Source organism: Triticum urartu, chromosome 3A (genome assembly GCF_056163025.1).
Source record: "Triticum urartu cultivar PI428250 chromosome 3A, HENAU_Tu73, whole genome shotgun sequence".
In the NCBI taxonomy this organism is placed as follows: Eukaryota; Viridiplantae; Streptophyta; class Magnoliopsida; order Poales; family Poaceae; genus Triticum; species Triticum urartu.
The window spans coordinates 649,546,738-649,559,578 of record NC_141875.1 but is presented as its reverse complement, the minus strand read 5'-3'; the positions used below and the strand labels follow the sequence as shown (position 1 = coordinate 649,559,578).

Here is a 12,841-nt window from a genome sequence, read left to right as displayed (position 1 = left end):
AGGCCAAAGACTCTACCCGTGTCCAGATTGGACTCTTCTTGGCGTGGAAGACAAGCTTGGCGATCAACTATAAAGATTCCTTCCTATGTAACCAACTCTATGTAACCCTAGATCCCTCCGGTGTCTATATAAACCGGAGGGCGTAGTCCGAATAGGACATTCATTACCATAGTCATACAAGCTAGGCCTCTAGGGTTTAGCCATTACGATCTTGTGGTAGATCAACTCTTGTAACACTCATATTCATCAAGATCAATCAAGCAGGAAGTAGGGTATTACCTCTATAGAGAGGACCCGAACCTGGGTAAACATCGTGTCCCCCGTCTCCTGCAACCATCGACCTTAGACGCACAATTTGGGACCCCCTACCCGAGATCTGCCGGTTTTGACACCGACAAAGGCCGTCGTGGTGCCGGGGGGAGGTGATGCTGCTGCCATGCGAGTTGTTGCACGTCGTGGGGGTTCAAATGGCGCGGGCACCGGCAGGCAGCCGCAGGTAGCGCCGATTCCGGTGGATGATGATGACGGCATCGAAGAAGATGAAGATGAAGATGAGAACACGCTGAACCAGCATAGGAAGGTATACAATTTTCTTTGAAATTCTGCTCACACCATTTCTTTGAAACAAAGAGATTTAGGCTGTTTACTTATGCATATTTCTTTTAGATGCCAAAAAGCAAGGCTAATTGGACCGACGAAAATACGTACATTTTGTGTGAGTTAGCTTGTGAGGAGATAGAGGATGGCAATTTTACTGCTAAAGTTTGGACCAGTCAGGGTTACAAAAATATTAAGGAGAAATATTATCAAAAGACAAAATTGTGGCATCCAGAGAGGGAAGTGAAGAACAAAATCCAGAACCTGAAGGGTGTGTACAATGATTGGGTATGGTTGCAGAAACAAACTGGATGCGGCCGCGACAAACATGGAGAAGTTACGAAAACTACAGCTTGGTGCGAGAGGGAGATAAAGGTACGACAACTAAAGCTTTTTCAATGACAAGTACATAAGAAATGGAGACATATGCTAATGTTGTACAAATACTATTTTGCAGAGTAGACCAAATATCAAGAAATTTAGAAAGGGTAACCCTGAGTACATTGGACTGTTGCATGAGATATTTCATGAGGTAGCTGTGGATGGTACTTCTGCTTACGTACCTGGTCCAGCAAATGATACAGAGGCAAACGACGACGATGATGATGAGGATGGCAGTCCAATGAGTACCAATACCCGCAAGAGGGGTACCAGCTCAGTTGATTTTAGGAGTACAACAAGTAGTCCTTTAAAGAAAATCAAAATGAACATGGAGAATGGCAAAACTAAGGGTCCATTTTTGAGGACTTTGAAGGAGATCACCACCAGAATGGACAAGGAAGCTGAGACATCAAACACTATATTACAGGCAATTGTCGACCAAGGCAAAGAAAAGGCAAAGAGAAGTGAGGAGCGTAAGGTAGAAGTAGCTACATGTCAGCAACTTGCCATTGAGTGTGGGGCAGCAGAGGAGTCGATTGAGTACTTTGTAGCATGTGACTTATTCAAGGACAAACACAACAGGTTTGTCTTCCAGAACATGAAGACCCCTCAAGCTAGGCTCATATGGTTGAAGATATGGTGCAAAGCAAAGAAGATGTATGCCGAAGATGAGTCTTAGCTAGGTTGTCATGTATCCAGTGTCTCCTATTGTGTCATGTTTCCTATGATGAGTTAGGCTAATGTGGACCCTTTATGTGTTGAATTGCTATGTGGACCCTTTATGTTTTGAATTGCTATGTGGACCCTTTATGTTTTGAATTGCTATGTGCGCCTAATTACTATGTGTTGAACATAATTCATATGTTGCAGGATGACTCTAGTGATGGTGATAGTATTGATGAGTCCAGTGAAGAGGAGAGTATTGATGAGGACTCTAGTGATGAGGAAGAGGAAGATGTAAGGAGAAATAGAGTGCTAGCACTACTCCAGTTGAGGCGGAAAAGGCTCAACAATATAGGTATGATCGTCCAAATGTTTGGTTCATATTACATTGAGCGTTTCATGGATAAGGGGGAAAGGAGGATTTTAAAAGCTAAAGAGTCCGGCTATGAATGGGTACTAGGAACTCTGGGACACAGAACAAACTGCTATAAAATGTTTAGGATGTATCCACCTATGTTTCATAAACTACATAATTTGCTAGTGGATTCTTATGGGCTGAAGTCTACTAAGAAGATGTCATCAGTTGAGGCTCTAGCTGCGTTTTTATGGATGGTGGGAGATGACCAGTCCATTAGGCAGAGTGAGAATCATTTTGTAAGGTCCATGGAGACAGTTGTTAGGAAGTTTGACAAAGTATTGCATTGTGTGGTTAAGCTTTCGGCTAACATAATTAAGCCACGAGATCCTGAATTCAGAGTTGCGCATGAAAGGTTAAGAAATGCTCAGTGGCATCCATGGTTCAATGACCGTATTGGGTCAATAGATGGGACTCATGTGCAAGTTGTGGTGCCACCTACCAAGATTCCGCAGTACGTAAACAGACATGGCTACGGTAGTCAGAATGTTATGGCTTTATGTGATTTCGACATGAGATTCACTTTCGTTCTTGCCGGGTGGCCTGGATCGGTTCATGATATGAGGCCCTTCAAGGATGCCCTTAGTCGGTTTAGTCACAAGTTTCCTCATCCACCTCCAGGTACCATACTTCACATTCAGTACATTATTGAATTGTGTATACATTGACATTGACTTTGACTGAAATGCATTGCCATCAATAGGAATTTTTTTATCTTGTTGACTCGGGCTACCCCAACAAGGCGGATTATCTTGCACCATATAGGGGACAGAAGTACCATTTCCAAGAGTTCCATCAAGGCACCATGCCGAGAGGTAAAAAAGAGCACTTCAACTACACTCATTCTAGACTACGCAATGTCATTGAGCGTTCTTTTCGAGTCTAGAAAAATAAGTGGAGGATCCTTTTTAAAATACAAAGTTATACTCTACACAAGCAAACAAAAATTATTGTTGCATGTATGGCCTTGCACAATTTTATCCGCGAAAGTCAGTTGGCGGATAAGGAATTCGACAAGTGTGATAGAGATGAGAATTATCAACATCTCCTTGAGGAAACAAGGAGGAGGCGTCGTAACAGGAGGGATCTAGAAATGGAGCAAGATTTGCTCGACATGAATCAGTTAAGAGATAGAATTGCTGATGGTTTGTTCTAGGGCCATTGAGATCAGTGTCATGTTGTTTATTTTCCTGTGTATGGACAATACTAATTTCCTTATGTATGGACAATTTTACTTTACTTGTATGGACAATTTTTATTTTGCTGTGTATGGACAAATTTTATTTCCTTGTATGGACTGTATGGGCAATTTTTTCTTGAGAGCAATAGGGGCGGGAGATAGCAGTAGGGGCGGGAGAGGAGTTGGCGGGAGCCAAACTACCGTGGGGGAGGAGTTGGCGGGAGGGACAGGTAGGATTAGGGGAGAGGGAGCATAATAAATGCTCATTAACTTGATTTTAGTCTCTTTAGTATTTGGATCCAAGCATGGGTGAGGCTAGCAAGTTTTAGTCCCACTACTTCTAGTCATGGGACTAAAACGTATCCAAGCACCCTCTAAAATAGCTACGTCGACGCACTCCGCAAAGATTGCAGAAGAAGCATCCCACCATCTTGTCTGTCCAGTGCAAAACTCAATGATAGTAAGTGAGTCAGATTCAGCTTCAACTCAAGAAAACCCTAATTGATTTGTGAAGTTTAAGCCGTCACACATTGCTCTTGCCTCCATGGATATAACATCTGTAGCATGGGGATGTAAGTGCACCTTGCCACTAGAAACATTGTCAGGACCCCGATTCCAAATCACATCGATCTAGCCGGTAACACCTCATATCACATTGCGGCCTCACGCACGGTATCCCCATGGGTGTCGCCTTACCATGGCCCGGGACCGTTTGCGCCTTTTGGCTCACGTATATGATAGTGTCGCTAGCATCCATATGACAGAGAACCCGGGCCGACATGGCTAGTCGTGAACCCAAAGCGGCGCGGACCTATGGAGACAGGCATACATGAATCACATCGAGCATGTCGGTCATCAGGGAGTGAATCCGGGCTGTAGCACTGGGCTAACAGGACTCCAGATGTCACCGCGTGACATTTCCCCGAAGGGACAGACATAGGAACGAAGTGAAACACATGCCGGCCAGTCAAGTGTCCTGAGCAGTAGTGCTGGGCTAGCAGGACTCCGGTGAACTGGGCTGTAGCGGACTACTATGGCTCGAGGAACACTAGACTACATTTCCCCATAAGAAAGGCTTCCAAGGATAAACAACTAGATTGTCGGATCCCACTCATACCAAGCATTTCAATCATGCACACAATATGCCCGTTATGAGTACATACAACATGGCATCACAACAAAACTCTACAACTCAAGTACTTTATTTAAAGGTTCCAGAGAGCCATACATAACATGTTCATACAGATAGGGTCACATGACCCGACACTCAAGTCATACAGGCATACAAGCACATGCGGAAGCAAATAGTCTGAGTACAGACACTAGAAAGCAAGAAGGTTCCTCGAAGCCTGTCTATCTACATAGGGCCCTCCATGGCCAGGATCACCACCTGGGTGGCTAGTCACTCGTCGACATCAAGGTCTACATAAAACCCATCGGAGGGGGCGGTGTTGTCATCTGAAAACAGTAATTAAGCAAACATGAGTACAAGGGTACTCAGCAAGTCTTACATCAGATCCTACTATACATGCTCATTCTCAAGAAGGTGGTGGGGTTATTGCAGCAAGCCAGCTTTGACTCCTGGCTAAGCTATCCTACGGAACTCCACTAGTAAAAATAGTTTTCGCACACGAGTCCACTACTCACCAACACAATACTCCACTGGGGATCCTCCCTCGTCATCCTATGAGAGGGCCATCCTCGGTACTCACACTTATCTTGAGTCTTTTAGTAGTATCCATTAACTTGTCTATGAACTGTATAGGCAACCAAGTGGTCCTTTACCGGGGACACAGCTATTCGAATAGTTTTATACCCTGCAGGGGTGTACTTCGTCACACATGTTTCCTCCATTTAGCGTCTGCACACGACATGTGCTCGGCAGACTTCAAGCGAAAGCCGGCGTGGGTGTAGACCACGACCTGACTAACCTGACAAGTCTCTACTCCAGGTTTATCGCCTATTCAGGTTCCATCCGCAAGGAAATCCGGCCGGGGTGTCCTCAACGGCCCCAAACGATGTGTGCAGGGTTCCCGAGACACCAAACGGGCGACTCGGTACACCGTGCCACGGTGTATCTACCGCATCATATCCCACCCCTAGGGTCAGCGCTACGCACGGCCACCAACACATAACCTACAAACACCAGAAATTAGTTGCAACTCCTGGACAGAGGGCTAGAGGGGTCAGTAAGTCGAGCGGGGTCATATTTCAGGGCCCAATGTGTGGTAGTAGCTGAATCTTAAATCACGCATACATATCTCAGTTCTTATGGACGGCCTCAATGAAACAACCCACCATGTACTCCTACATGGCCTCTCATCGATACCTTTACCAAAACATGTTCAACACATCCCTCACATTACCAACATAATCATTTCACTCTAGCCCATCACCCAGATGAACCAGACCTGACACAACTCTAAGCATAGCAGGCATAGCAAGGTAGGAAACACATACATGGCTCAATCAACTCCTACACATGCTAGTGGGTTTCATCTAGTTACTGTGGCAATGACAGGTCATGAAGAGGATAAGGGTTCAACTACCGTAGCACACAGCAGTTTGAATCGCGTTGTCTTAATGCAGTAAACAAGAGCAGAAGCGAGAACATGGGTTTGTATCGGAATGATCAATGGGTTGCTTGCCTGATGTAGTGGTAGTAGGGTACTGCCCTCCAGACGGATACTCAGGGTTATCCTCGGAGGCAGAACCTACCACGAAAGTCACACCGAACATAATCAACACATGACAATATGCAACAATGTGATGCATGCTATGACATGGCAAAATGAATGTGTCTTGGCCTAATGCAAGATAAAACAGAAGGGAATGAACTCATTTGAATCAAAGATTCAAATGTTAGTTCATTTAACATAGCCTTATTAGTGCATCATCTTATTTTTCTTAAACATCAAGGTTAACTTGTTTTGTCATGCATGAAACCATTACAGATGGATGGATTGAATTTTTCTGATCATTTTTCATATATAAATTGTTTGATTTGGAGCTATGGTTGATTTTCTATGATATTTAGAAGTTTTGGCTATTTTCTGGAATTTCCTATATAAGAATAAATCCAGAAATTGAATTAATGCGTCAGCATGACATAGGTGTGACGTCAGCGGGTCAACTGGGTCGGCCAGGTCAAACCTGACTGGTGGGCCCTGTCTGTCAGTGTCTCAGCTAATTAACAGAATTAAGTTAGTGCTAATTAACTGTCAGTGGGGCCTGGGCCCACATGTCAGTGACTAAACTAATTAAATTTAGTTAAAACTAATCCTAAACTAATTAGCAGGCCGGCCCCACCTGTCATAGACTCAGGGGGGAGTCAACCTGGGCCCACGCGTCAGTCCATGGTCAAAAGTGGTCAAACTCGCCGGCGTTTAGCTGCCGGCGAGGCCAGACGCGGCGGAGGGCTCGGGTTTTGCACTCCGGCGACCCAAAGGACGACGGAGACCATCTACATGTTGCGGGGAGTGAGCCGCGTCGAGTGGTGGCAGTAGGTGGAGCTGGGGTGGCCGGAGACGTTGCCGGCGTCGACCTTGGCGGCGGCCCGAGCTCAGGTGAGCTCGGAACCGAGGCTGCAGGGCACGGCGAGGCACGTGGTAAGGTGCGTTAGACTCCTGGAGACGCGGTGAGGCTAGTGAACTAGGTGGCATGGCCGTGGCATGGCCGGAGCCTCGTCGACAACGAGCTCCACGACGGCGCGTTCGGGCGAACTCGAGGCGGCGCGTACGGTGCACGAGAGCTAGCACGGAGAGGGGGGAGAAGGTCAGTAGCTCACTGCGGTTGTAGGGGAGCGTATGGCGAGCTCGGGGAAGAGCTGGAGCGAGCGGGGCGGCGAGGGGAATCTTCGGCGACTGAGGTTGAAGACGAGCTCGGTGCAGCGTCTCCGGGGTGAGCGAGCGCTCGGGGATGGGTCGAGGCGAAGCAGTGGACGACGGCGGAGCTTCTTGGCACGGCTAGGCAACGAGTGGACGGTGGTGGCTACGGTGGAGCTTGTCGGCGGCGACGGCTGCGCTCGGCAGGGAATGGGGAGAGAGCCAGAGAGGGGGAGAGGCCACAGGGAGAGTGGGGAGAAAGAGAGGGGGACGTGGGGGAGTGCGTGGCACTCGTAGGCGCGTCCGGGGCGTCGGAGGAAGCAGGAGGTGGCCGGCGTGTGGCCGCGGGCGCCGGCCACGCGCTTCTCGTCCTCCTGGCGAGAGGAGGAGGACGACTGGCAGGGGCCAGTGGACTGGGCCGAGCGAGTGGGCTAGGTGGGCTGCGCCAGGTAAGTCTCCGTTCTCTCTCTCCTTTTCTGTTTTTTATTTATTCTATTATTTCTGTAACTTCAGGGCTTTATTAAAAATGCCAGGGCATTTCCATAAATCATAAAATTAGTCATTGCTACTGCTTAGAATATATCCAACAACAAACATTTTAGTTTATGATTATTTGAGCATTTAAAATATTTTATAGCATTTAAATGCCCAAATGCAAATACTATAAGAATTAATCCAATGACCTTAAGATGTCCTAGAAAAATGTGCACCATTTTTGTCAAAGGTTTTAACCCAAAACAAAAAAGGTGGGCTTTTTAGAAGGGCATTTCAGGTTCATTGGAAAAGTTTTTAGTAAACCCTAGTTGTTCCAGGGGGGTGCTGGGGGTTCTGTCATCCCCATTTCAAATTTAAGAGAAATTTAAACATGATGCACACTCTAATGCTTGAACTAGCTAGGGTGTGACAACTCACCCCCACTCAAAATAATCTCGTCCCGAGATTTAGGATCCTCCGGGAAGAAGGTGGGGTACTCTAGTCGAAGACGATCCTCCCTTTCCCAAGTGGCCTCTTTCTCAGAATGGTGTGACCATTGAACCTTGAGAAACTTGATATTATGGCGTCGAGTGGTACGCTCGGCTTGATCAAGGATACGAACGGGATATTCCCGATATGAGAGGTTATCTTGTAGATCAAGCGTTTCGTGGTCCACTCCACGGATAGGATTCGCGAAGCAACGCCTGAGTTGGGAAACGTGGAAGACATCGTGAACTCTGGAAAGATGCGAAGGTAGTTCCAATTGGTAGGCAACTTCTCCTCATTTGGCAAGAATGCGAAAGGGTCCAATGTAACGAGGAGCCAATTTGCCTTTGATACCGAAACGATGGGTTCCCTTTAACGGAGTAACCCGAAGGTAAGCCTTCTCGCCGACTTCATAAGTCACGAGCTTATGTTTACGATCATATTGGCTCTTTTGACGAGATTGGGCTGTTTTCAATTTCTCACGAATAACGCGAACCTGCTCTTCTGCTTCCTGAATCATATCCGGGCCAAAGAGTTGTCTTTCCCCGGTTTCTGACCAGTTAAGAGGCGTTCAACATTTTCGTCCATAGAGAACTTCGAAAGGAGCTTTTCCCAAGCTAGCTTGATAACTATTGTTATAGGCAAACTCCGCGAATGGAAGGCATTTCTCCCAACCCATTCTGAATGAGATGACAGAAGCTCGGAGCATATCTTCCAGAATTTGATTGACTCGCTCTACTTGACCACTTGATTGAGGATGGAAGGCGGTGCTAAAAGAGAGACGAGTTCCCATAGCATTTTGGAAACTTCCCCAAAATCGAGAGGTGAAGAGACTCCCACGGTCTGAGTTAATTTCCAATGGAACACCATGAAGAGACACCATTCGGGAGATGTATAAGTCAGCTAGCTGGCTAGCGGTGATACTCTCATGAACAGGTAGGAAATGGGCTACTTTGGAAAGACGGTCGATCACGACGAAGATGGCATTATTCCCTCTCTTGGTCCTGGGAAACCCAGTAATGAAATCCATACTGATTTTATCCCATTTCCACTCAGGAATAGCCAAAGGTTGAAGGGTTCCAGCAGGTCGTTGGTGCTCTGCTTTAACACGATGACAGACGTCGCAACTAGCAATGTATTGAGCAATTTCTCTCTTCATCCTAGTCCACCAAAACCTCTGGCCTAGGTCTTGATACATTTTAGTACTACCGGGATGAATGGTGAGAGGGGATTCATGAGCTTCCTTAAGAATCAATTGGCATAGATGTTGTTTCTTGGGAACCACCAAGCGGTTTTCGAAGAACACAACACCTCGCTCATCCATGGAAAAACATTTAGCAAATCCTCTAGCAATGCTTTCCTTAATCCGGAATATGCCCTTATCACGCTTCTGGGCAGCTATGATTTGATCCATAAGGGTAGGTTTCGCCACCAGGGTGGACAGAAATCCTCGAGGAACAATGTGAATATTAAGCTTACGAAATTCCTCATGGAGAAGTGGTTGACTTTGTTGTAACATCAGGTTGTTACAATAGGACTTACGACTTAGTGCATCAGCCATGACATTGGCTTTGCCCGGGGTGTAAGTTATTCCTAAGTCGTAATCCGAGATCAACTCGACCCAACGTCTTTGCATAAGATTCAAATCCGGTTGGGTGAAGATATATTTCAAACTTTGGTGATCGGTGAAGATCTCGCAACGATTACCGAGGAGGTAATGTCGCCAAGTTTTGAGTGCATGGACTATAGCTGCAAGCTCTAGATCATGTGTGGGATAGTTTTCCTCATGTGGGTGTAATTGCCGTGAAGCATAAGCAATTACCCGACGATCTTGCATGAGTATGCAACCTAGTCCTTGTCGCGAAGCGTTGCAATAGATAATAAAGTCCTTGGAGAAATCTGGTGGTACCAGCACAGGAGCAGATGTCAGGCGTCTTTTCAGTTCCTGAAAGCTGAACTCGCACTGTCGAGTCCACTCGAACTTTTTATCTTTCTTGAGGAGTTCAGTTAGAGGTTTAGCAACCTTGGAGAAATTCTCGACGAAGCGGCGGCAATAGCTCGCTAAGCCAAGGAAGCTCCGAACTTGCTTGACCGTCTCAGGTGGAGTCCAATCAAGGTCGGCTTGAACTCGCTCGGGATTGACAGCAATACCCTTACCAGATATTACATGGCCTAGATAGGTCACTTCTGGCAACCAAAATTCACACTTGGAGAATTTGTCATAAAAGCGATGCTCTCGAAGTTTCGTCAATACCAGCCTTAGATGTTCGGCATGTTCCTCTTCATTCTTGGAGTAGATGAGTATGTCATCGAGGTATACTACGATGAATTTATCCAAATACTCCATGAAGACCGAGTTCATTAACCGAGAGAAGGTGGCTGGGGCATTGGTTAAACCGAAGGACATAACGGTGTACTCGTATTGGCCATAACGAGTAACAAAGGCCGTTTTGGGAATGTCCCCGTTTCTGATTTTGATTTGATGGTAGCCCAACCTCAAATCCATCTTGGAAAATACTGAGGATCTAGCGAGCTGATCATACAGATCGTTGATCCTGGGAAGCGGATACTTGTTCTTGATGGTGACCAAGTTGACAGGTCGATAATCTACAACCATCTGATCAGTTCCATCCTTCTTTTTGACGAAGAGGACGGGGCAAGCCCAAGGAGAGGAACTAGGACGGATGAAACCCTTTCTCAAGGACTCATCGAGTTGGTTCTTAAGCTCGGCTAGTTCTAAGGGTGCCATCTTATAGGGTCTTCTAGAAATTGGAACGGTTCCTGGAACAAGGTCTATCACAAACTCGACATCCCTATCAGGTGGAACACGTGGCAGTTCTTCTGGAAAGACATCCAGAAAGTCTCGGACTACCGGAACATCCTCAAGGTCTGGAAGGGGGTTGGCATTTAGGGAGTAAAGCTGGCGCTTGGCCACTCGAGTTAAGACATTGACTGTCTTGCCCGATGGATGAGTAAGTTGAACGGTTCTAGTGGCACAATCAATCTTAGCATAATGAGCTGACATCCAGTCCATACCCAAGATGATGTTTATGTCCGAGGACTTGAGAGCTATTAAGGATGCAAGGAAGACAAGTCTATCGACAAGAATTTCGTTCCCATGGCTTACTCTAGAAGTTTGCCATTTGGAACCCGGAGTTTGAATTACCATGGAAGTGGGCATGTCACAGAATGTCGTGTTATGCAATCGAGCATAGTTCTCGGATATGAATGAATGAGATGCTCTAGTATCGAAAAGAACAGATGCCGGATGGCAGTTAACAAGGAACGTACCAAGGACGACGTTAGGATCCTCATGAGCCTCCTCGGCTGAAACATATTTGACATGGCCACGTGTAGTGGTGACCGGCTTGGCTTAGAATGTCTTTCCCGCTGGCTTATCACGGCTAACGGACTTTCCAGACTGATTGGGGTTGTTGTTCTGGGGACACTCTCGGCTATAGTGACCCGGCTCTCCACACTTGAAACACGTCACAACATTGGGACGTGGAGCAGCAGTAGTAGCGGGGCCACCATAGGGCTTGGGCGGTGCAAACTGCTGGTTGGGACGAGGCGCCTCAAAGGATGGCCTCGGAATAAACCTGGGTGGCAGTGCCGTGCTTGGAATCCACACCCGGCGCTTCTGAGCTCCAGAGCCGGATGAAGAGCCAAAATCACGTGAGTGCTTGCGTGAAGCGTCATAGTCAGACTGGCCTAACTCAGCACTGATGGCTTTATTGACCAACTTCTGAAAGGAGGTGCACTCGTGCAGACGAAGATCGCGGTGAAGCTCAGGGCTAAGTCCCTTGTGGAACCTTGCCTGCTTCTTAGCGTCGATAGATACTTCTTCAGGAGCATATCGTGCCAGATTCCCAAATTCACGACTATATGCATCCACAGTCAGTCTTCCTTGGGTGAAATTGCAGAACTCTTCCCTCTTGCGATCCATGAGACCTTCCGGAATGTGATGCTCACGGAAAGCCTCACTGAATTCAGCCCAAGTAGTGATTTGGCCGACCGGGCGCATAGCTTCAAAGTTTTCCCACCAAAGGCTAGCAGGGCCTTCGAGGTGATAGGCAGCATAAGTAACCTTATCAGCTTCGGCTACGTTGGCAGAACGTAGCTTGTGGGTGATGCTGCGAAGCCAGTCATCGGCGTTGAGGGGCTCGACGGAATGGTTAAACTTTGGTGGGTACAGCTTGATAAAGTCATTGATTGACACCAAGTCATTTCGCTGATGGCGTGCAGTGTTCTGCTCAATCCGCTCCAACAAGCGGTTAGTCTCACGCTTGTTTCTTTCCGCCTCCAGCATCACTTCAGCCAGAGAAGGCGGGTGAGGCAGATTTTCACCCCTAGCTGCACTGGCTTCCCCCTGCTCTGGGGTAGCAGGGTTGCTGCAGGTGTTGACCATCCTAGGAGAAAACAAGACAACGGTTTAGATAAGGATGGCACAAACTTAGCAAGGAAGTGCAGAATGTAATGGATAACACGGAATGCAGAGATGTTCATTGCACGACATGGTAATATAGAAACTGCCATATATACCATTGGTCATACATACCGTACATAGTTTAGTACAAGCCCAGGCTAGAGTACAACTACGGTGAAAGACATTACATCTCATCGGAGGCATTCCAAGCTCCTATACATTATTTTCCTACACCTCCAGAGCGTGATACACACCAAGTCGTATCCCACGGTCACGCAGGACTGTGGAGAATACAACTACTACAATACTCGTGGAACTACTACTAGCTCAGACGGCTTTGTAGTAATCCTCATAGAAGTCGCCACCAAAACCTGGAAGTGGAACATGATCATCTA

The 12,841-nt window shown here is 46.9% G+C and overlaps 1 protein-coding gene across 1 annotated transcript; it reads left to right on the top strand.

Annotated features, from left to right (window-relative positions):
* The first annotated feature begins 436 nt into the window (after positions 1–436).
* LOC147981073 (uncharacterized) lies at positions 437–2,416 on the top strand. Its single transcript, XM_087517026.1, has 4 exons — positions 437–580; positions 667–972; positions 1,055–1,166; positions 2,376–2,416. The coding sequence occupies exons 1-4, from the start codon at positions 437–439 to the stop codon at positions 2,414–2,416; spliced, it is 603 nt and encodes a 200-aa protein (XP_087373152.1).
* Positions 2,417–12,841: the final 10,425 nt, after the last annotated feature.